The following is a 25,397-nucleotide window of genomic DNA, read 5'->3' on the forward strand; positions in this document are numbered from 1 at the left end:
AGGAAATTAAGACCCTATCATCCAGGCAATTAACTGAAATTGACTGATATTTGGGTGTGTCAAGCACCCATGTTCTTATATGAGTAGATCTAGTCTGTGTGGAAGCTTGTAGTAATTACTCCTGGCCATTTCCAAAAGAAAGGAAAACCAGGACTGCCAGGGCCAGAAGGGAGTTACCACAATGATCTTGAGGGATTCCTTCTGAATCTTCAGACGTACCCTGGATATTAATGGAATAGTTGGAAAAGCATACAGGAACATTCCTCCCCAGGGAAAGGAAAAGAAAATGGATTTGTTTTCCAGGTGTTCTTGCAGGGAGTCCTGGAAAAGAAACTTACCATCTGATTTCTCTTGGTGTGGTTAATGTGGTCTTCTTGAGGAACTCCCCACAGATGGAACAAATCTTGGAAGACTCCCTGATCTAGTTTCCATTCATTAAGGGTCTGCCCTGGTCCTGCTCAGCTTGACTGCAACACAATTTTGCTCTGATGGAATGTAGGATGCCTGAAAAGTGAAACTGTGTAGTGAAGTTATATCCTAAGCTAACACATATAATTTGCAATGGGGCTATGACCTGGTTCCCCCTTGCTTGTTATTGATGTACCAAATGACTGTGATATTGCCTTTAACAACTAGAAGTAGTTCTGCGGACCAAAGATGATTCAGAGAGTTGAGTGCCTTGATCAGGGTATGTGCCTTGATCAGGGCAAGCATCTCCATGATATTTACGTGCTTGCATCACTCCTTGGTGTCCCACAGATCCTGTACATTTATCCCTACTGAAAATGTTCCCCAAATGAAGTCCTGTGTATCTGTGGTGACTGACTGATTTGGAATAGGGAGGAAGTATGGGTGACTTGGATTTAAGGATATCTGTTGTCTTTACCAAATGATTTCTGTTCTGACAAAACCCATCACTGGGATTAGAAAAGACAAAGGGTGTCCGTGATCAGGCCAAAAAAGATTTCAGAAACCACTGTATCTATCTCATGTGGAGTCTTGCCATAGAAGCCATGAGACCTAAAATCCTGAGGTATTCTCTCACAGTGACCAACGTCTGAGTGGAAAAACCTTAGAAAATGTTCTAGATATAGATCTATTTTTTCCCGTAGGAAGAAGAGCTCTTTGAACTGAACTGTTTAGTTGAACACAGTACTGTGTAAAGGTGGTAAGAAAGACTTTTAACTGTTTTCTTGGAATTCTAGCTTTTGTAAGAGATCTCTCACCCAAGAGAGAGATTCCTGACATTTTTAAAAAGACTGTATAAATAAGCAAGTTATCTCATTATGGAAAATGAGGATACGCTGTAGCATGCAATGAGCTAAAACTGGAGCTGGACACTTTGACAAAAACTCTTGATGCAGTGGTAAGTACAAAGGGTAAGGCAAACAACTGATAATGTGATCCAGACACAGAAAAACTTAACAAATGTCTGAACTCAGAATGAACACGGATGTGATGATAAGCGTGTTACTAGGACTCTTGAAAGAGGAAAAGAGATAACAGGTTGTGAAGTGACATAATTTTGAATTCAATTATTCAGGCAATCGGGTTTTGGTCTTCAAGTATATTCTTTCTCTGGCATTAAGAACATCCTTGAATAAAACCCCTTCACCACCGGGGAAGAAGGAACTGGTTCTATCACTCCTTGGGACAGCATGTGACAAAGAAAAGAGGATATTTCTTCCTACTGCCATCTGTAATTTTGATGAATGATTTTCAGAACCCATTTGTCTGAAACGATTTGTTGCCAAAGAGAAAACTGGAGATTCACACTTTCTGGAAGAAAAAAGGGGCAACGGTGGGTGGGGGTCATAAGGTCTTGAACAGTCATTCAGACTTGTTGGACTGTCCTTGGATTTGGGAGGTTTCAGGATTCTGCTTGGAACTCCCTTTCCATTTCTTCTTAAATGTCTGTTTGCTTGTATTTTGTTGAGACTGTTCATCTTGCTTTTGCCAACATTGGATGAAAAACTAGAAACTCCCTTGGAAAATTTGGAAAAGGAGGGCAGAAAAATCTTACATATTCCCTGGCTCAGCTTACCTCTTTCATCACACTTTTTGATCACCTCTGCAGCAGGAAGGTTAAACACCAAATCTCTATCCAAAGGTGAAGTTAAAATCTGATTTTTAACATTATCTGGGAGGTTCTGAGAATGCAGCCAAGCAAACCTCCTCAAAACAGCATACCAGTGGCTATAGCCCTGACAGATGTATGAACAAAGTCATGCATACAGTGTGAACAGTGAGTAGTGACCTGCGCAATAGCAAAACCTAAATTATTTAGAACAGATTTTTCCTCACAGAAACAAACTACAGATAAAAAACATTCCTCATACTTTCACAGTTACTCAGAACAGGCTTTAACATATGAGCCTGACAATTCAAAATTCTGAAAATCAGAGCTGCAAAAGTATATATACACTTTTTTCTCCATACTTATCAATAATTTTCACATCCTTATCAGAAAGAGTACAACTGGAATTGACTAGGTGCTTAGCAGTGGGATCAACTAAAGCTATAGCTGCTGAGTCAGGCTTGGGAAAAGTGTATAAAAATTTAAGAGACTGATGAACTTTTTATATTCTATCTGCCCTTTTATGGGCAGCAGGCTGACTATCAAGAAAACTTCAGGCATCAACACATACATCCTCTAAGGCAAACAAAACAGGAAAAATGGGTGTAGGTTCTGGAAAATCCTTCTTTAACAGTCCATAGTATTTTCTCTGGGAATGAAAAACCTCAGTGTTCTCCCACTGAAAACACTGGCACATTCTAGCAACAGTCTCAGAGAAAGAGAAGCCCCCACAGTGATAATCAGAAGCTGTGATCTTCTCTGAGTCTAAATCAGAAATTTGAGGAAATAATGTCCTGCGTCTGTCCCTTCACTTTCCTGTTCAGATTCAGAATCTTGAAGCTCTTCAGGAAGAAATATCTCTCTTTCTTTTACCAGACACTACTTTACAAGAAGGATCAATAGCCTGAATTAAACCCTGAGCCAGAACCAGTAAACTAATCCTGTCTAAGGAAATGTGAGGAGGATTAGACACATGCTTAGTTTTATGTTTTTAACAAAAAAAAATGGGACCAGCCATGTTACTAATGGCAACAGCAGCTTCCCCAGAGAAGGGCACATCATTCTAAAACAAGCCTACCCTGTTCCTGTCACAGGGCTGACAAGTGTGGCTCTGCCTTGCCCACTCAGTCAAATCCAACAACTGCAAAGGATGTGGCTAACCCCCGGCCATAGTAGTTGCTGGTGCTACACCTGAGTACAAGATGGGTGGTCTGAGGTATAAGAAATGGCAATCCTACTACAAAATGAAGAAGCAGTCCTTGAAAGATTACACTGAAGTGGCATTTCTTTTATAGTTTCCACGTGAGACTCACATTTCCTGATAAATGGGGAAAGCCTTTGGAGATTAGCAACATATTTGGCAAGCTCAACAAGAGGAAAATCTGAAATCCTGACATGCATAACCTGTTTAAGGCTACAACAATGATGAAAGCTCTAGCTGCCATAGTATTAATGGTTTTAGACAATCAGAACTGGTATTTTTCTGTCTCTTCACCACTATTTATCATTTTAACAGTTCTTTGTGCATTTCTCTTGCACATTCTAATCAACACTACTGATAAAGTAAAAATTTAGATACTGAATTTCATATATCTGGAAAACTTTTATCAACCAGAAGCAGAAGTATGCATTTTATAAACAGATGTCCACTGCTTTTGAATTCTTCTCTTGGGGTAAAGAGATATTTGCCAGTTTATGTGCACCTACCTGAAAAATGCCATCAGAAAAAATTATGTTCTGACCAAAGTTCTTACCTTCTCAATTCTCCAGTGAAAATAAATATATAAAAAAATGGGCAGGATATTCAGAATATTCTAGTCATTATTTTTTCAGGTGAGATTAAACTTGATGAAGACAGTACAGCAAAACAGTATATTTTTTTAAACTGGATGAGATACTTTTCGTTATGAATCAGGCTAGTAAGAATGATTTCTTGACTACAGTTATTAAGTGGTGGGCAAAGGACAGGGAGTTGCTTAAGAATGTGCAAGATCACTGACAACCATATCAGTCAGGAATTAAGGTGCTGTCAATGTATAAACTGCATTCAAGATTTGCATACCAAAGGTAACAATGAAACCCTTCTTTGCATTTAATAATCCCATTTCTAATACACAATTGATTTATATGATTTTACCCCTGCTGTAGCTACACAGATATCAGATACTGACTAAATGGCAACACCCAGTTTGAAGACTTTGGCAAATTTAGTTAGCCATATGTCTGGGTAAGTGTTTGGAGATCCGAGAAATAGATGCTGAAGAAGGGCACACAAACTGCAAATAAGGCACCTCAAAAGATAATCAAACTGGAGAACCACTCACTGTGAGACTATAAAATTAATCACTGTGCCATCATCTGTAACTATCATTAATTCTTACAATTCAGTCAGGTTGAAGGACATTTAATTTTCATAAGCATTGGATAGTTTCATATCTACTGTAGGTTCTTGTTGCAGAATTGAAAGAAATAAAACACCTACAAAAAAATCACCTGTGTCACAATATTAGGTGCTTTCTCTCCTCCTATCACATCTTGTTATTGTAGGCGGTTTTCAATGTTTTCTTGGACTAATAAAATGTAGTGATATTTTGCAAATACAAAAATTATTATCTTTTGATTAGCACCCTCGGGACTATAGGGACTAAAAAACATACCTCTGTAAGTTTGATGATTTCACCAGAGCTCAGACACAACTTTTTGTTATCATCCAGTACAGTATTCATGTTTTCAATCCAAACTGCATCAACTGGGCCATCAAACATGTACCATTTTTTCTGAAGATCTGTAGATACAGCACCAGCTCGAATTAAGGAAGACAGAATCCCATCTGTCCTGTAAAAAAGAAGCAGTAGTTTTTTAAGCACACTAATAAAGCATTTTATCAAGGGTACACTTAATCCAACACTGATAACATGAAAATATGGCAAAATTGTTTGCTTTTGAAATACATCCAGCCTAATAAATAAAGTTAGATCAGACCTTTATATAAAAATAAAGCACATATCTACCACTACAGATCTTCTTATACATCATAAATATTTATTAAGGCTGGGCTCTAGCCAAAAAATTACACTGCTTTTGGCTGTGAAGTTATGTTAGAGCCTAAGCAACAGCGCAATACTCTGAATAATTGCCGTCTTACTCCAGTTCTCTGCCAGAGGAAAACTATGGAAAACTAATTGAGAGCAACAAATCTAGGGGGTAAACAGCATAAGGTAATGAAAAGGACCATGAAATGGACAGCTGAAGTCCCAATCCTTATTTTTGAGGTCAGCTTATAACACTGATTCAGTATCATCTACTTACCTTCTTCTTCTTCACGGACTACAGTTGTTCAAGTAAGGGGATAAAACAGGATAGAATTCCGCCAGGATAGCTGTGCGAAATAAAGCCGGCAATGACTGCCTCCCTGAAGGCACAATGTTAAAAGAGAAGAAGATGATGCAATATAGACTACCTCTCTAAAGGATATAATGGTAAAAAAGTAGAAGCTAAACTGAAATATTCAACATACAGGCATTGTATAGTATTGAATAAAGGACTCTTAAGAAATGTCAGTAGATCCTAGGGGGAGAAGGAAAGGAAAACTAAGTACTGGGTCAGACAGCTATAAAAGAAATATGCTGGAAAACAGCCTGAGACCAAGCAATGACATCTTAGTAACTCCAGAAGTCACTAACAAGTAGACTGTGAACATACCAGAGAGTGATAAATGTGTTGTGTTATGTTGCTCACTAATATATAAGTTAAGCAGACAAGTGGTGAACTGTGAAGTGGTAAACTATCTTCTCAGACACATTTCACCCATGGCTCAGGCTAAAATGGTTAAGTTCAACAAGTTCTGTCAAGATAGTACCAGAGCTTTGTGTGGACATCCAACATATACAGTTTCTTTTCTCCCCCATTTTGAGTTCAGGGGAGATGGGTAGTTTGGCATAAAGTGAACTCGGCTACCATTTCAGGAAAAAAAGAAGAATCATTTCTCAAAGAAACCCCGTCCCTGTGAAAGATGAGATAGAGTTGATTCATCATAGAATTTGCAACTCAGACACCCTTCTTGCAGAGACCAGAGCAATCAATAAAACTATTTTCCATGTTAAGACCCTCAAGTCAGCCAGGTTAGTTGGCTCAAATGGAGTGTTAGGTTCCCTAACACAGAATTAAGACTCCAGGAAGGGCCACTGGTTTTCTTGGAGGCCTCTTATGCAAAACCCTTTCAAAACATTTTGTCATGAGAATGCATTGAAAGTAATGGATCCACGGGCAGATGTGCTGAAATGGTCGATAAATAGACCATGATAAAGGAGTACTTAAGGCTATTGGATAGTAGCTCACACATAATGTAAAACCAGAGAACAACTAGCCTTGAATGGGTGCTGGTTATGTTGTTGGCACCAACTAGAAAACCTTTTTCCATTTGCTAATACAAGATTTGCTAATAGCAGGCTTTCTTGCTTCCATTACTACCTGCTGCACATCCTTAGTAAACAGGTGCTTACAGGGAATTAATAACCTATCATTTAAGCAGTTAATTGAAGTTGATTGTGTTGGGGTTTATCAACCTCCCCTGTTCTTGTGTGAGAAGATCCAGTCTGAAAGGAACCTTGTGAGAACTTTTCCTGACCATTTTCAAAAGAATGGAGAACTGTGATCACGTGTGTCAGAAAAGAGTCACCACAGTGATCTTTGTGCATTCCTTCTGAATCTTCAGAACTACTCTTGATATTAGTGGAAAGGAGGGAAGAGAAAAGCAAAAGGAAAGGCATGTTTCTTCCAGACCTTCTTCTGCCAGCTGATTGCTCACAGAGGAGACAAACAGGTCGACTTGAGAAACTTCTGACAGATGGATCAAATCTTGGAGTACTCCCAATCTAGTTTTCATTTGTGAGGGCCTACCCTTGTCCTGCTCAGCTTGTCTGCAGCATAATTTTGCTCTGACAGAATGTAGGATGCCTGTAGAGTAAGACTGGGATGTGAAGCTTATTCCAAGCTAACAAGGGTAGTATGGAGAGGGGGGGGGTACAACCTCATTGCCCTTTGCTTGTTGATGTACCACATGACTGTAGTATTGTCTGTAAGAAATTGAAGAGGACCAAAGGACCAAAGATAATTCAGAGAGTTGAGTACCTTGATGAGGGCAAGCATCTTTTTTATACAGATGTACTTGCATCTGTCACTGGTGTCCCACACACCTGGGGCTTTTTTCATCCCTCCTGAAACTGCTCCCCAAGAAAAGCCTGAGATACCTGTGGTGACAGACTGATTTGGAACAGGGAAGGAGAAGGAGATGTAGACCTGGGTTTAGAGTTATTTGTTGTCTCTACCAAGTGATTTCTCTTCTGAAATACTTCAGCACTGTGATTTGAAAAGACACAGGATGTTGGTGCTGGGACCAAAGGGACTGCAAATTGGAGTCTTGCCAGGAGTATCATGAGAATCATAGATAATGCCATGAGACCCAAAATCCTGAGTTATTCCCTTTCAGTGACTTAAGTCTTGAGTGAAAAACCTTAGGGATAGATCTAGATACAAAATTATTTTTTCCTGTGAAAGAAAATCTCTTTGAAGTGAATTATCTAACTGACATCCCAGGAAAACAATCCTGGGTAAAAGAGTCAAAAAATACTTTTGAACATTCTCTTGGAAACTCAGCTTGTTTGAGAGGTTCCTGACACTTTGAAAAAAGACTCTTCAAAGTAAGCGAGTTGTCTAAATATAGAAAAATGTGGATACCCTGCAGCCTGCAATGAGTTATAACTGGAGCGATACACTTTGTAAATAAAGGGTAAGGCAGAGAACTGATAATGTGATACAGACAAACAAAACCTTAAGAAATGCCTGAAATCTGGATGAATAAGGATGTGATGATAATCATCTTTTAAACCTAGTGTTACATGACTTAAATGAAGAAGAACAAGTAACAGGTTGTGATGTGACAGCATTTTGATCTCGGGTACTATCACAAACAGATTTAGGATAGAAAGATCCAGAAGTGGTCTCCAGGTATCTTCTTTCTTTGGCAATAAAAACATCCATAAATAAAAACCTTTCCCAACCTGGAAAGGAGAAAATGGTTCTATTACTCCCTTGGACAGCCTGGACTGGTGGATGAGGAATTACACCCTAGAAAGGAGGTATTGTCTCTAACTGCCATCTGCAACCTTAATGAATGATGTTCAGAACCCATTTGTCTGAGACTATCTGTTGTCAAAGAGAAAAGTGGAAACATACTTTCTGGGAGTGTAAAGGGATTGCAACGTTGGTGGGAAGCCCCTTAAATAGTCTAACTTGTTGGACTGTCCTTGGTTTTAGGGAGTTCCTGAATTTTTTGCCCCCCCCCCCCCCACACTGCCATTTCTCCTCAAATGTCTCTTTATCAGCATTTTGTTGAGACTGCTCATTTTGTCATTTATTTATTTACTTATTTATTTATTCCAAAATCAGATGAAGGGTTAGAAAATCCCTTAGGAAAATTTAGAAAAGGAGGGCAGCAAATCTTAGAAATTCCCCTTTTGTCATACTATTTGAGAACCTCTGCAACACAGGAACCAGAAATTACATCTCTGTCCAAAGCAGCATTTAAAATCTGAATTTTCACATAATCTGGGAGATTCTGAGAATGAAGACAGGCAAAGCTCGTCAAACTATACCCCTGGAAGAAGTATCAACTGAATCATAAACATACTGTAAGTAATGAGTTGTGACTTGTACAATGGAAGAAACTAAATTAAAGTAGATTTTTTTTCTCACAAGAAGAAACAATAGACAAAATTCTCCTCACAATTTCACAATTAGAATAAACTTTAACATATGAACCTGACAATTCAACAATCTGGAAATCAAAGTTGCAGAAGCATACATTTATTCCCATCTCTATCAATAATCGTCCCATCCTTGTCAGAAAGAATAGGATTAGAATTAATGAAATATTTAGGAGAAATGCAATTAACTAAAGCTACAGCTGCTGGGTTAGGTTTCAGAAGAGTGTATAATAATGTAAAATATTGAGGAACTTTATACATTCTATCTACCTTTTTAGGAGCAGCAGACTGATTATCAATAATATCGCAGGCCGTGACAGATACATCCTCCAGAGATGACAACTGGAGGAATGTGTGAAGGGTCTGAAAATTAAGTCAGTAACAGCTCATAGTATTTTCTGAGTGCCCGAGAAACCTCAGTGTTCTGCCACTTAAAACACTACCACATTCTGGAAATAGTCTCAGAGAAAGAGGAACCCCTCACAGGGAGAATCAGAAACTGAGATCTCCTCTGAATGCAGCAGTGAACTGAGGAGAAACCCCTTTATCTGTCCCTTTATCTTCCAGTCCAAATTCAGAATCTTGAATCTCTTAGGAAAAGACGTATACCTTTTTCCTTTACCAGAAACCATCTTATAAGAAGAATCAACAGCTGAAGTAAACTCTGAACTACAACTAGTAAACAACTCCTGTCTAATGATAGTTGAGGAGGAGGAGGAATAGATAAATGTTTAGTTTTCTGTTTCTTTTTCACAAAGAAAAATAGGTTCAACAGCATTATTAATGGCAGCAGCAGCTTCCCCAAGGATAAGCACAACATTCTGATCAAAAAGAGAAGTCACCCCTTTTCCCTCTCTCATGACTGACAAGGGTAGTTCTCCCTCACCACTGAGGGGACCCCAACAGCCGTAGAGATTGTGGCTACCTCTAGTCCATAGTAGCTTTAGGTGTTATATATATCAGAGGGATATGGTGCAAAACATGAGTGGTCTGAGGACAAGCTATGGCCACAACTTACTCACCCACCTGTTATTCAGGCAAATTGGTAGCCTACTGTGGGGGCAAAGGCTGTCTGCATTTCTTTTTCTTTTTGTGGTTGGGAGAAGGACAGACTGTGGGACTAGTAGTTTGTTCCATGCTCAGTCCAAAAATGGTGTCTCTTTCCTGGGGAAAATATGCAGGAAGAGGTGGTAAAAATGTAAATTCTTTAAGTCACTTGTTTCACATTAAAACAGAGTAAAAATCACTTTAAAACAATTTGTCAGCCCCAAAAAGTAAAATAAGCACACTTTATTTGCAGAAATAAATGGTTCTCAATTATTTTAAACAACTTAATCTGACAAGAAAAAGGTGTGCTCCTGTTTAAAAGTACAGTTAAATCTCATGACAATCCATTAAAACACAAACTCCTAGCTTAAAAATAACTTTCATAAACAAGAAACTACAATAAAACAACATTGTTTTTTTTTTTTATCCACACAGCAAAGGAATCACACAAACCAACCATCGACCCTCTAAAACTCGCAAAGGAGTGCTCTCTTCAATGGCAGGAACGCTCTGAAGGGTTAGGCACTCAAACGTGTCCTTTTAATCAGCTTAGCTCAAGCGGACTGAATGTTTAGGTGTGTGGAATGTGCCCTGAAGCTGTGGAATCTGGCTGGCTGTTACATCCTTGGCAAGATATAACCAATATAGCAAACGAAATATCACTATTAATATGACAAGCATCAATCTTTTTCTACCTAGTTTTAATGCCGAAAAGTCTTTCAAACCCTGTACCAATGGTGGCTGTGTCAATGGAAGGGGTTTGTCTCAATCTAGAACTCCTCCATGACTTGGCAACTCCTAGCAAGTCTACCTTCCATTATCAATCTCTTTAAATGATACCTACGGTGTAGGAAATCTACCTTAACAAATTAGAATCTGTAAATATTCAGTCTAACACAACCATTATTAGTGATTTCAACTATCTGTCTATAAACTGTTGACTAAACAGCACAAATAACAAATATGAGCAATGGTTCCTGGATGTCATTAGTGACAGCTCTCTTGAAGAAATTAATGCTTTCTCCTATTACATCAAGTTTTTATGAACATGACACCATTATACACCATACCTGTAGTTGTCTCCTCTTTGGTCAGATATGACCACAGAGCCATAACATTTTACACATGATCCCAGAATAACATGTCCTCAAATCACACTGTCTTCAGAGACTTCTCCAAGGCTAATCTCCTAGCACTAGCTCATGACCTAAAAAGATTTAAGACTTTTCACCCCATAAGGACTCAGTAACCAAACCAGCTGCTTATACCACAGATTTCGATTCCCACCTAAACCTCCGCATAAAAACTTCCATCCCTATTTACCACAAATACAATGCCAAATTAAGAAACAAACTACTTTGTTGCAACCCCAGTACCAACAAACTCTGCAGCAAGAGATAAAAATTCTAGTTCTAGGAAATAAACTCAAATTTCCTTGCTCCAAAAGTGACATCAAGATGGTAAAAGATAAAGCCCTGCAAAGTTATTTATAAATTAAATATTGTTACCTCATCTAAAGACAACCATAAATACTTCTTAAATTATGTCAGAATTTCAGAAGCAATAATCAGCATTGCAATGGGTTGCTGTCAAATAGTATCACCCATTACTCTGACTTAAGTGTATCATAAACATATTAGCAGACAAATTTAATTCAAGCTTCTTCTTTCTGTCACCTTCATGCTTTCCCATCACAACATCCAGTCACTACTTCTATTATTGTCTAAGAGCAAGTGGTAAAATTTACCACCAAAACCAAAACCACAAGCTCTGTGGGTCTAAACAACATACCAGGCTGTTTCTTTGTTAATACCAAAAGACACACTGCCTTATAGACTCCCTTGTAAAGCTATTTGACCTCAGCCTCTCCACTAGTTATACACCTGAAGCTTGGAGAAAGTACAGCTGTGTAAGTAAATTTACCATAACAGTAGACATCTGAGTGATCATTGCTGGAACAGCCTAAGCTATTTTGCCTAAGACAAAGACTGGCCAGATTCCAAAGCTTAAGGACATCTTCCGCATGACCAAACCATCTGAAGCACAGATAAAGGTGGGAGAAAAACAGTGGCCTCTGCATCAAGGCCTTCAAAGCTTTCATTCCATCTGAAAGGGGAAGGCTAGAGCCATGAACAATTTCATTGCCGGGTAAAAGTAATCCATGTCCTCAATCTAGCATGCAAAAAAAAAAAAAACAAATAAAAATAAAGAGGATGGAGGAAGCGAGTGACTACCACACCAGTGATCATTCGAACACCTACTGCTATGGTAGGTTTACTTACCCAACTGGAATATGTTCATCATTGGATCACTGCTGCAGTAGCCAAAGCTGTATGGGTAGAATTCCAAAGCTTAGAAATAAAGTGAAGAAGAAGGATGAGGGTCCATGACCCTGGAGAATGGTCCTAGCAAAGCCTGTTCTAAACCTGTTTTTACAGTTTTTATGGATCAATGGATTTTTCTTATCTGCAGCCTGGCAAGAAGAATCATGAAAATCATGCATCCCATGAACCCTAGAATTCTGAGATAATCTCTGGCTGAAATCTGAGATAGATTTGAGAAGCTCAGGAAGATTTCCAACTACAAGTCCACTTTTCCCTGGATCCGGAATGCCTTCTGCAGGAAGTAATCTTGAAGGCATCCTAGAAATACAAGCACATGCAAAGGAACTAAGGAAGCAACAAAATCCTGAAGAAATTGTCATCTAGGGTGTTTTCCCCTGTGGAACTTAAGACAGCAACCTGGGCACATGTATGGGGGGGAGCCACAGACTTTTGAATAGTGGACGGCCATTATATCCTGAGTAGGGCATAACCCAAATAGCTATAGGCTACTACAGCATTGAGGAATTCAGACACCTACTGTTATGGTAAGTGCATCTTACACATCTGTACTTTCTTGAAATATGAATCAGTGGCCTAGCATCAGAATATATTTGCAAATGATATTCACCTGCTAAACTTTCTATGCCTCTAGTTAAATCAGCATAATTCTAAAATATATCATCATTATGGCTCTGTATATTGCCCAAGAAGCCTCTGTGATGTGACTGCTGCTGCACACAAGCAGTCTTTGTTTCACAATGTGAATTTACTTCACCGTTTGTAGCTTCTTACAAATCAAGCATCCCAGAATGTTATAGGAAATAACTTGTTTAAGTATTATTTATGTATTTATCATTTATTTACCTTTGTTGACTGGGAAAGTCCACTGGGTCTGAAACCCATTTTCAGTGGAGACCCAGGGAGAAAAGCTCCACATTAAATTTAGTTTACACAGAGTTACAAATTACAGTTTTACAACAAAGAGAACATACATAGTTTAGCCGTATACAATGCAAAATTAGTAACAGAACAGACTAAGGAATTTTATACAGTTGGTAAAATGACACATTTGGATAATTCCTAATAATAAGGTGTACATCAGTCAATTGGAGTTTTTTTTTTGAAAGGAGAGAGGGTAAGAGAGTAAAGTAGCTACAGAAGATATGAGGCAGAATTAAAAAGATGGGTAGGAAAAGAGAAGTAAGTAGAAATTACCTGACCTGAAACTGAATTCTATATGTCTTAACTTTTATATTCCCATATCAGTAACTTTTGGCATTGATCAAATAGCTTTACTTAGCACATTGAATATGTTATTGTGCACACAGCTGTTATTACTGTGTTCTTAAGTTCAAATGTTTCAAAGGTATCTTCAGATTGTATACCTAGGTCCAGTTTAAATTGAACATTCCATTTGTTAATTCTCAGCTTGTTCACCAACAGTCTTTTACTCCTGACTCACTGATATGATTGCATCTTCATACATCACTTTATCAACTCAAACATTCCTTTGGTGGGTTGCCAGCAGTCTACAACTGCTGCTGCTGCAGCTTGAGTGTACGCGCATGCTACCATATATGCCAGTTCTCAGTTGAGCAGCACATGGCTCTACAGTGTGGTCGTGCTAGTCTCTGACTGCAGGCAAGTCACCTACATTCCTTAAAGTGTGGCTACTGCAGTCAGCCAAAGCCACCTCACTTATCCTAAATACAGGAGAGACAGCATCTTTCATTTGACTGATATTTATCTTACACGCTTCCATTTCCTCACTTAATTCTTCTAAGTTCACTTTCTCTGCATGCACTCAAAGCATTTCTTATATTACATAATACTTTGTCTTATTAAGGAATCATACAGTTCACTGTATAGTTTTATTCTTCAACTCAGAAACATAAGCATCAATAGCTTCTGTAATACCTTGTGCTTTTGTAAAGCACAAGTGGTAAATGAATGGCAGGTTATTTTTAAGGTCACAGTTATTTCTCAACTTCTCTATCATTATTGCTCTTTTATCTTTCTACTCTTCAAGAACAGTAAAAGTAGTAAAGTCCTTCAACAGTGTTCCTCCAGTGATGTGTAGAAACGTGGCATACTATATCACTTCAGGCTTCTCAGCCACTTCTGAGGATCAAATCCAATTTCTGAAGCCAAAACTTTCAGTGTTCTTTTAAACTTCTTTGCAGCACCAGAAGTCTTGCTAGCTGCAGCTGTAACATTTTTTTCTAACTGCACATTATACTTTATTTCTTAGCACATGCAATTGTGCTAATAAATATTTTACCTCACTTCTGCAATTATGATGTTTTTTTTTACTTCTGACACCACAGAAAATCTGAATGATTGTCAGAATTCTCAGATGAACAAAACAGAGACTGGGAAAACCCTTCAGACCCTACAAGGAGTTTAATGAGACTGCTTCTAGAAGGAATGTCCTCTAACACACAGCATGCAATTCCCTGAAGCTGGGCATTACAATATTTAAAACTATATACAGTAAACTCTCAGTTAACCAGCACCCATGGGGATTAGTAGATGCCAGATAGCTGGAGTTTCTGTTTGCTTGAGAGTTACTATTAAAAATAGGCCTGACGAATACTGTACCCTTACTGTTTGTTTGGTTTGACTTGTTCTCAGGTTGGGGAAAGGGGGAATTTATTCCTATCTTCCTTTTTAAAACTCTAAAACTCTAAAAATGCAAGGTATGTTTCTATAGTGGGAAACAGTAAGTGTAATACATGAAAATAGTACTGTATTTTTTCGATTTTTTTTTTTTTTGCCGGTTTCTTGAGAGTGCCAGTTGCTTGAGTTCTCGTTAACTGAGAGTTTACTGTATTCTAACACTATAAAAAGAATGGAAGGAGGCCATGGTGGTGTCCCTGCACAAGGGAAGGAGCTGCAAATGACCTAGGAAAAGTACATTTTTTTAAGAATTTACCATACCAGTAAATGTCTAAACAAATCACTGTTGCAGTATTGCTTGCTGATGGCACTTATCCTGCCAAGGATATTGTACATCCAGTCAGTACACCTAAGCTTGGGCATCTTCCCCTCATGCTGTATGTCTAAAGTATGACCTATGCATGAGACTACATGCTAGTACATAGCAGATGCATATATGCAAATTTCCTCAGAGTACTACTGCCCCATGAAATGTAAACTGAGGATAAATAAAGAGTAGGAACAATACTCAGGTAGGGTAGAGAGAGGAAAGGGTGGGCCACCTCAGCGCAGTATATAAAAAATATAACATGAAAAAGAAAAGTAAGAAGGAGGGACTGTGTACATGTTGTATCAGTCAACTACTCAGACACCTACTGTTATGGTAAGTTCTTATACAACTGTACTATGTCCTTCATTAAATCACTGTTGCAGAATTGCTTAATAATTGGAAGATTTCCAAAGCTTTTACACTGACTTGAAAGAGGACTGAAGAGCAGGGCAGGTGTACAGAATGCATTGAAGAATGGATCTGGAAAAAACAGTTTTGGCCCTAGAAAATGCATTTATTTTACAGTACTTAGTAAAGGTGTGTATGGAAGACCAATGGGTTGCTTTTAGAATAAATCTTGAGTCAAGAGCCATGAAAATGACTCCAGAAGCTGCAACACTAGCAGAATAAGCTTTGACGTGGCCTTGGAGGGACTTTACAAGAAAAGTGTAAGAAAAGAGTACAGCAAGTGAAATCCACCTAGAGAATGCTTGTTTTGTTAACAAAAAAAAGACAAAAAACATTTTTACCTTCATAGGAAACAAACAGTTGTCTGTGAACATCAAGCAAATTAATTTTACTCCTTATTTTGAGGTTTAGGAAAATGTTGGTAAAAGAATGTACTCATTTACTATCTTAGGCATAAAGGAAGGCTTGGTCTTGAGTGATCCTCTGTCTTTATGAAACACAGGAAGGGTGAAGAAGACATAACAGCTTCTAACTCTAAGACTCTTTTAGCAGAAGTCAATGTCACTAACAGACTGTACTCCATGTACAGAATCTTAAAGAAGTATTTATGTAAGCTCATTCCAGGATTGAAAGTTGTCTGGCTGATCCACCAATTAAATTATTTCTTCACAAACAGCAAGACTAGAACTGAGAAGTTCAAAGAATGGCAGTGTTGTGCCTAAAATTGCTTGATATGCCATTGAATCGTCCTCATGTGGAATCTGCCAAATGGAATAATCTGTATTGTATATTTCATGAACCCAAGGGCTCTCAGAAAGTACTATTGTGTAAGTAAACTTACCATAACAGAAGATGCTTGAATAATCACTGTTGCAGTAGCATTAGCTATATTGGGGGGGGTATAGGGTTATATCTTACTAAGGATATAACAGAGTTTTCATGCCGATTGAGAGAGGAAGCCTAGAGACCATCAAAGGTCAATGCTAGGAAACTAACATAAAGGTTCTTAGTCTGGCGGGTCCCTATTACATTATCGAAAAGTAAGTTCAGCAAACGACACTTACATCAAAAATACCATTCATCGAACTGTTCATAGTGAGACTGTGGTACAGTGAAGATCACAAAATTTGCCCTTTCCTCACTGTAGTGTGAACACGGAGTTGGTATATATAATTAGCAAGAAGTGTGTGGGGCACAGCCCCCCCACAAGAGCAAAATCGATGAACGGCATTTTCGATGTAGTTGCCATTCAGTTAACTGACTTTTTGATGATGTAATATAGACCCTATTCTGGCAACAGAAAAATATAAAATGGGGGGAGAGTGGACGGAAGGAAAGACTATTGCAGCAGTGATCATTTGAACACCTGCTGCTATAGTAAGTCTGCTTACACAGCTGTACTGTGTTCAGGATAATGACCATTGCTGCAGTAGCCTTAGCTATACAGGTGGACTAGCATAGCTTAAAAATACTGGGACAAGGAAGGATGAAGGTCCAGCAGTCCCTGGTGAATGGTCCTAGCAAAGGCCTGTCCAAGGCCTGGAGAAGGCATCTAGTTTGTACTTTTTTGTAAACCTACGCACAGACGACTAAGTTGCTGCTTTAGAATACTTCTAGAATTCAACCCTTTCCAAAAAGCCAGAGATGAATCCAAGTTATTAGTAGACTAAGCCTTGTTCTTGCCTTTAACTGCTTCATTGTGCTAGGCAAAAGAAATGGTAATGACATGAAACAACCATTTGGAAATACTCAGTTTTGACACAAGTTTGTCCTTTCGTCTTGCCTTCACCAGAATGAACTGATCAGAGTTCATGAAAGTTTGCCTTCACTCCCTAAAACCACACTGATCCATATCTATCAATCTTGGCAACAACTTTAGGTTCATAGGTTCATAGGTTCATACTAGGCTATCTGCCCGAGGGCATTTACAAGCCTAGCCCATCGTTTTGTGGCTTACGCCACCCCTTTAGTATGGGGAACTATACCCATTATTTTGCTGTGCCTCTGTCGAGCAGTGACACTGAGGTAATCCCTGGGGTATATCTGCAATCTCCCATCCATTGGTCAAGATTTCTCTTGAACAAGGCCAGCGAGGTGCTCTGCCTCACATGTACCGGGATTTTGTTCCACAGCATAGGGAGTCTTTGGGTGATGAATCTATCCCTCCAGCACGTCCTATTAATAGCCGTGTCGAGGTTTAAGTCTCCCACCCTTGTGGCTCTGATGGATCTAGACTTTTTGAGGTGAAGCATATTCATCAAACCTGGGTTTGACATGGCCTTGTATGTTAGGCAAAGGTCACCTCTGAGCAAGCGGTGAGCGACTGAATAGAGCTGGAGTTCTTTCAGCCGGGCAGCATAGGACAGATTTTTGAGACCCTTTATCCTTTTGGTGAGGAACTTTTGTGGCCTCTCCAGCTGCTGCAAGTGTCGGGTCAGATACATTCCGAATGGGGCATTGTACTCAATCATTGGTCTGATGAGTGATGAGTAAAGGGAGACTATGACCTCCCTTGATCTAGATGAGAATCCCTTCATGATAAGGTGGGCAATGTAGAAGGTCTTCCTAACTACTTTAGCTACATGGGTGTCGAATGACAGACTACTATCAACCTGGGTCCCCAGGTCCCTGATAACTTCTTCTGTGCTCAGTGGATTGCCACCTATTTGGTAGCTAGGGGTAACCTTGTTTTTCCCGAAGGGTATGACTATGCATTTTTGGCATTTAACTTTAGGCCATGGCTCTGGCACCAGTTATCCATTTCTGTGAGATCCTTCTGAAGGATATCTGTGTCAGATGTGTTTTCTACTATGGCACCCAGTTTGCAGTCATCTGCAAACTTTGTCAGCCATAACCCTCCTGTGTTTGCTTGTACTTCGGAAAAGTAGATGCCAAACAAGAGTGGGCCCAGGACTGAGCCCTGTGGGACACCACTTGTGACAGGCTTTGAGTCTGACATGGCGCCAGCAACTCTGACCCTGTGGGTTCTGTCACTCAGCCAGTTTGCAACCCATCTTGTGATGTATGGGTTAACATTTAAGCTGATGAGTTTTTCAATGATACCCGAGTGGGGTATTGTATCGAAGGCCTTAGCCAGATCGAGGTAGGCTGTATGGACTGCCTTTCCCTCATCAATGGCTTTGGTGACTGTTTCAAAAAAGTCAACCAAGTTTCAAAGGCATGATCTGCCTTTGACAAAGCCAAACTGGGTTGGATCCAAAGTCTGCAAATTCCCTATGTCTTTATTTATGAGGTCCATTATGATCCTCTCCATGGCTTTGCAGATAAGGCTTGTCAAGCTAATGGGCCGGTAATTTCCAGGGTCGGTGGAGGCACAGCCTTTGTGAAGTGGGACCACAGTTGCAGTGCGCCACTCCCTGGGTACGTATCCAGAGGTAAGACTTTGATTAAACAGCTGTCCTAGCTGTGGGTTTAATTCCTCATTGAGTTCGTGGAGCACACAGCCGGGGACACCATCAGGTCCCATTGATGCTGTGTTTTTTGCTTTGGAGAGAGCAGTTCTCACTTGGGCGCTGGAGATGTTCGGGGGCTGCAATCGCTTGCTATAGATATCTCTCCTTTTGCGGGGGGGGAGAAGTTTGCACTGAACCTGTCAGCCAGTATGTTGGCAATGTCTGTAGGATCAGTAATCTTCACATCATTTTGAACTAGTTCTGAGCATATCTGGGTGTTTCCTCCTAGGTTTCTAACATAGCTAAAGAAGGCCTTATGATTGTCTTTTGAGTCTTTAGCTATTTTTCTCTCGAAATTTGCTTTGGATGATTTTATGAGAGCTCTTAGTTTGTTACTTATAGTGATCAAGGGTGTCTTACCTTTTAAGGATTTTGCTCTATCTTGTAGTAGCTTCCTCCTTTTGTTGTAGAGTTTGTTTATGGCTGGGGTCCACCAGACTGGACGCTTGCCTTTGGTACAAAGAGTCTTTGTTTTGCTTGGGATTGCCTTATCCATGCAGTCCTGCAGGTGCTGGTAGAAGGCATTTGTAAGTGATTCAGCGGCTTGAGTACTGTTTTCCACGGCTCGGGGCCTTAAAGGAGACCACACTAGTCTTTAAAAGTGTGAAGTCGGCTTTTGAGAAGTTCTTTACTGTGGTCTTTTTATTTCAGGTGGGGTGGGATGAGGACCTCCAGCGAGATTAGTTTGTGATCTGATCTCACCAGTGAGGGGTATACTTCTGGTGTTGAACATTGTGCTCCCATGTTCGTGATGATGAGATCAAGTATGTTATCTCCTCTTGTGGGGATGGTGACTAGTTGTTCCATGGCATTTGAGTTTATGAATTCCAGGAACTTTTGGGCTAGGGTGTTTGGGCTTGAGTAGTGTTCCCAGTCTGTATTAGGGTAATTGAAGTCACCTAGTATGATGGTGTTTGGTGATACATTTATCCCTCTAGTGTTTTCAGGAAGGCCATGTGAGGTTCCTGAGTTTGTGAGGGTGGCCTGTAACATGCTACAATTTGCAGAGCAGTCTTGCCTATGGTTAATTGCACCTGGATGGTCTCCGATGCATCGTGCATTGCCACCAGTCTTGAGGTGTGGGTGTCCTTGATGAATATGGATACCCCGCCTCCTTTCTTGGTATTGTCCGGATTTTGGGGCGGAACGCATGATATGAGGTAAAACCTGATAGCGCTGGGGTGCTCTCAGGAGCCTTGAACCAGGTTTCTGTCACAGCACAGACATCGATGTTCTCCATACTGAGAAGGGCCTCGAGTGCGTGCATTTTGAGATTTAGACTTCTGGCATTGAGCAGCATTACCCTTAGTTTTTTCCTTTTTGTGTTCTAGGGTGGTAGGTTTAGAATTTGAGCCTTGCCTAAAAAGGCACTATGGGGTGGCAAGAGCCTTTGCCAATATCCGAATCCCAGGGGTGACAGGTGCAAGCCGTCCCTTGGCAGCGTGGCTTGTCCAGCATGTCATCCCAGGCAGACAGATACTGGATCCCCTTTGAATGACACCAGTGTTTAAGCCAATTGTTAAAGCTGATCATCTTATCTCTGTATTGTGGCATCATTCTTGGTGAAGGTAGGATACTGCTCAAGGTCAGGGTCATACCTGCCTGGGCTACATAATCGGAGAGCTCCTCAATGTCTCTTTTCATGTAGTCCAAGGAGGTGCGTCTCAGGTCGTTTACACCAGCGTGGACAATGACTGAGTCATATTTGTACCTGCTGTTGAGAGACCTGAGTGCTTGCGTTATGTGGCGGATTCTAGCGCCCGACAGGCAGCTTACTGTGACCTTCTCCTTACTCAGTCTGGTGAGCGGACGTCAGTGTGTCTGACTATGGAGTCACCAATGACTAGTGTGTCTGGCATTGTGTTTGGCCTTAAGGGCTGTGACTGTTTGACACTCTGACTGTGAGGTCTATGTGTTGCAGGTGTTGTGTTCTGAGGTGGTGGTTGTTTGGGTGTCTGCTTTGGTGGCCTCTGCTGTTTTGGTAGATTTTTGATCAGAGCCTCCGAGTATGTCTTTGTGTGTTTATGTGTATGATTTGAGGTTGTAATGGTACTATGTGAGACTGGGTCTATAGTGTGTGTGGTAACCTTCTCCTCCTGACTGGTCTTGCCAGTCCTATGTTGAGAGAGCTCAGCCTCCAGTTTGGCCGTATAGTTGCATCTCTCGCATGTATTTGTGTTTTGTGGGAGGAGGAGAGGGTTGTCTGTGTACATGAGGCAATTGTAACATTGCCTCAATATTCCCAGGTTCACCAGCTGAGCAGGAGAGGACACTAGCAACTGATCCCTCGACATGCTAGAAGGATAGACAAAAAACTTTAAAAAAGATTCCGGGGGACGTGGGTGACCGAGAAATGGGGGGTTGCCTTTTTGGGGTACTATCTATGACAAGAGTGCCGTATCAAGGTAATAAGTACTGTAGGAGCAAGTGCTAGGTTTAACAGATAGAGAACAGTATATACATATGTAATTATAATTGTGATTTGAAATTGAAATGGGCCTATATGAAGCTATTTCTAAAGGGTCTTTGCCATCTTTAGGTAACACACCCACCACAGCTATCTTCCAAAATGTTGGTGTTTCTCTCCCTTTTAAAATATTGTTAAACATAATCAAATCTTTATCACTTTCTTCCCTACTAATTTTGAAACTTCCACAGGAATACCATCTGTTCCTGGAGATGTTTCTGAAGACTGGTTACACATCACTGTTTTTATGTCATTACCTCATAAATTAACTGTTAGTTGTTGAGCCTCATCTACCTTTAACCTTGGCATAATTAAGTATTCCATAAATATTTCCATTTGCACTCTTTCTACATTTCCACATTTCTCTGTTTTATACAAATGTTCATAAAATTTCCAAAATATCTCTAAAACCTCTACAGGATCTCTGGTTATATTTCTTGTTATAGGTTCCCTAAGTTTCGTGACAACCCTTTCAACTTTCTTTTACCTAGGTTATTGTGCTAAAAGTTTCTGTGCTCTGGAGTTATCAAAAAAGTTGTTTAACTGCAATCTTTCTAAACTCATTCATAACATACATATACTCCCTTATTTTATATTTGCTCCTCCTCTTGATCTATGAGATTCCCCTTTTCTGTAATACTTAAAAATAAAAGTAGGCAGGAAAGGGCCAGTGTCTTAATTTTTACTTAATTTCACTACATTTTTATCATAGTTTTCATTGGTGCATGATCAGAAATATTTATTAGATGTGTGTCAAAGCTTTCGATTAAATGTACATGTTCCTGAGAAATATATATTCTATCTGGGTCTACGACTAATGACCGAAACGACGATTCCCCGACAGAATATTCACTGACGCGAGATGACCGACAGGTAAGTTTACCGACAGGGTTATTTGCCGACAGCGGAAAGACCGACAAGGGAATGTGCGATCGCGACCCGGTAAGTGTGCGATGGTGACGGAGTTAGGAGTGGTCAGGTAAGTGCTCGAGATTGTGGGATGTCGGCTTAGGCTGTGGGAAAGGTGAGTGTGTGTTTGTGTCGGAGGTATGGTTCGGGTAAGGTAAGTGTGTGTTAGTGAGGGACTGTAGTTTAGGGACGGGTTAAGTGAGTTAGGGTTAGGGTGCAGGTAGGTGATGTGCGTTAGTGTCGGAGCTTGGGCTAGGGGTGGGTTAAGTGAGTTAGGGTTAGGGTGCAGGTAGGTGATGTGTGCGTTAGTGTCGGAGCTTGGGCTAGGTGTGGGTTAAGTGAGTTAGGGTTAGGGTGCAGGTAGGTGAAGTGTGCGATAGTGTCGGACCTTAGGGTTAGGGTTTGGGTCAGGGCTAGTGTGTATGCTATGTAGTGTAGTGTGTTGTTTACTTTCCGAGTGTCGGTGTAATGATGTTCGGTGTTTTGCGTTGTCGGGTTTGTGTGATGTCGGTTATTTGGCGTCGGTGAGTTTTGTGTCGGGGAATCGTCGTGTCGGTGTTTAGTAGTAGACCCATTCAATCTAGTCTAAGCCCAGTTATTATACCTTGGTGAATATGTAAATTCTGTCAGAGTTCCTACTACTGGATTCATATTTTCCACACCAAATAGTTTAATAAATTTCTTCAGAAATCTACTCTCCTTTGTTCTACTGTCCCTTCTAGGTCCTCCTGATACATCCTCACTAATGCAAATCAAATTCTTGTTCCCATCTATAAATAATGTTCCCTGCTGAAAGCTGATTATTTCTTCCAAAAATTTCTTAAACTCTTTAACAGCAGTTTTGGTACAATATAAATACATGGCATTGTAATCCTCCTCCCTTGTCAATAGTCCCTTACTACCATAAATCAACCACTTTTATCTTTTTTTTTCCCCTGACCTATCATATCGGTGCCCCACTAGCAATTAGTATAATTGCTCCCCTTTTCCTCTCTACCTGATATTTTGCTGAATATCCATTCTGAAACCCTCTCTTTGTCAAATTGAGATACTCATTTCTTTCTAAATGTGTCTCCTGCAGCATTACTATTTGCACTCTACATTTTTAATATAATGTAATACTCTTTCCTTTTATCTACACTGGTAAGGCCATTCATGCTCCAAAATATATGGATAGTGTAGCCATCATGAGAAAAAGCTATTCTTCCCACCTATTATACATGACAGTTTTTTTGAGTGTGTATTTCCAGCTTTTGTGTTACATGCATATACTAATGTTTGGTAGGCTGATCTTTTGTACAGCTGTTTTTTCTCATCTCCATTTGAACCTATGTCACATTTTCCATCATTTTTGTTTTAATGAAAGCCCTTAAAAAAACTAAATAGAAAACATCCTCATTCTCAATTAATGGGAAACAAACACACAAACTATGTACATCTTCGAAATATGATGTTTAACCCTCAAGAACAGAACAACTGCCCCAGACAGATAGTTGCACTTCCAGGCATTATCTAACCTAAAATTATGGTTACTTATGCTACAGCCTGTGCTCCCATTTACACTGACTGCTGTCTTTTCTTATTTCTCTTCCCCTCCCAGATATGAAAAGCAGCTTGTAAGCTTTCAGAAAACATTAACTTTTAGCCATAATAAAAAGTGCAGAAGCTATCTTGAAATGAAACTAAATTATACACTGTTCTATTAACTCCATTAAAGTGTTAAGGCTGCTAGGGAGGTTACTACCTCTCATTCACTTCCCATAATTTCAAAGTTAATTGTTTGTTTTTCACTGAACTGCTTGCAAATACACCTTTAAATTTTGCATGTCCCTCAGTAAATAATACTTAGAATTCTTATTATTAACTGTCTGTAGCTGCAGACAGCTTGTTTCCAGGGAAATGTATTCAGAAATGATTCTTTGTAAATTTTAATCAGAAGAGCATGCATAGCTGAACTCACCTACAGGCATCTTTTTTTAACAAGAAATATCTTTATTAAATTATCATGCATGACATAGGTCATCATACATTTATATAAACAAAAACAAACCATACCGACATAATTTTAGTTGCAAACATTATACATCAAAGACCATTTTAACATAATTGTAGTTGCAAACATAATACATTAATTATAATCTATCCAGCCATTGTCAGTCAAACATTATATAGCTCATTCATATCTTGCCTTCTTTTAAAACTCATTCATCCTCTGCATGTATTTTTCTCACAATTCCCATTTTTCCTACGTAATTTACTCTTATCCTTTTCTAAAGATCTCAATTCCAGTTGTGTTATTTGTGGAACTATGTTCACTACTTCTAATAAAGTTCATTTAGAATTTGATTTGCATTTTCTAGTAATTTTTTGGCAGCCACCATAATTATTTAGCAAGGACTTACTATGTCTAGGCAATTCTGATTCTGTATCATAGCTCAAAAAATCATTTCTTAGTTACACCAATTTGCTCAACCAGTATCTCTGACAGTGCAGTCTGCAGGGAATCTTTAAAGTCTGCCAGCTCATTATTCTCCCAGAAAATATGTTCCCAGTTACCTCTTTCTTTCCTGTCACACCTCCAACATTTGCTGTCTACCTGAGGGAAAATTCTTTGGAGTCTACTTGCTGTATAAAAATACCAATGTAAACACTTCCAAGCAAAGATCCTAAATTTTCTAGACTTTGTTGTATATTTGGCAGGCGTACATATACCCCCATTGTTTCTTTGTGAATTGCTTATCCAATCTCTCTTCCCAATTCTTTATAACCTCCCCTGATTGATTCTTACAGTTATCATGCAATATTTTGTCTACACTATTATTTTTTTTCCTTTTTTAATGGCAGATTCTGTTCTAGATTCTACTAAAAATTCTACAAGTGCTAATCTTTCACTTAGGATACCCCTATTTCTTTCTGTTTGCCTATACACTGATATTAAT

At 39.5% G+C, this 25,397-nt stretch overlaps 1 protein-coding gene across 1 annotated transcript in view; it reads right to left on the bottom strand.

Annotated features, from left to right (window-relative positions):
* The window catches only part of DNAH1 (dynein axonemal heavy chain 1), a 5,225,710-nt gene that overhangs the window by 2,571,540 nt on the left and 2,628,773 nt on the right, over window positions 1-25,397 (bottom strand). The window contains exon 37 of the mRNA XM_044076389.1: window positions 4,735-4,912. Coding sequence (XP_043932324.1) covers window positions 4,735-4,912 — 178 coding nt within the window. The remainder of the gene's footprint in view (window positions 1-4,734; window positions 4,913-25,397) is intronic.

Source organism: Protopterus annectens, chromosome 7.part0 (genome assembly GCF_019279795.1).
Source record: "Protopterus annectens isolate FY-2018-M chromosome 7.part0, PAN1.0, whole genome shotgun sequence".
Taxonomy (NCBI): Eukaryota; Metazoa; Chordata; order Ceratodontiformes; family Protopteridae; genus Protopterus; species Protopterus annectens.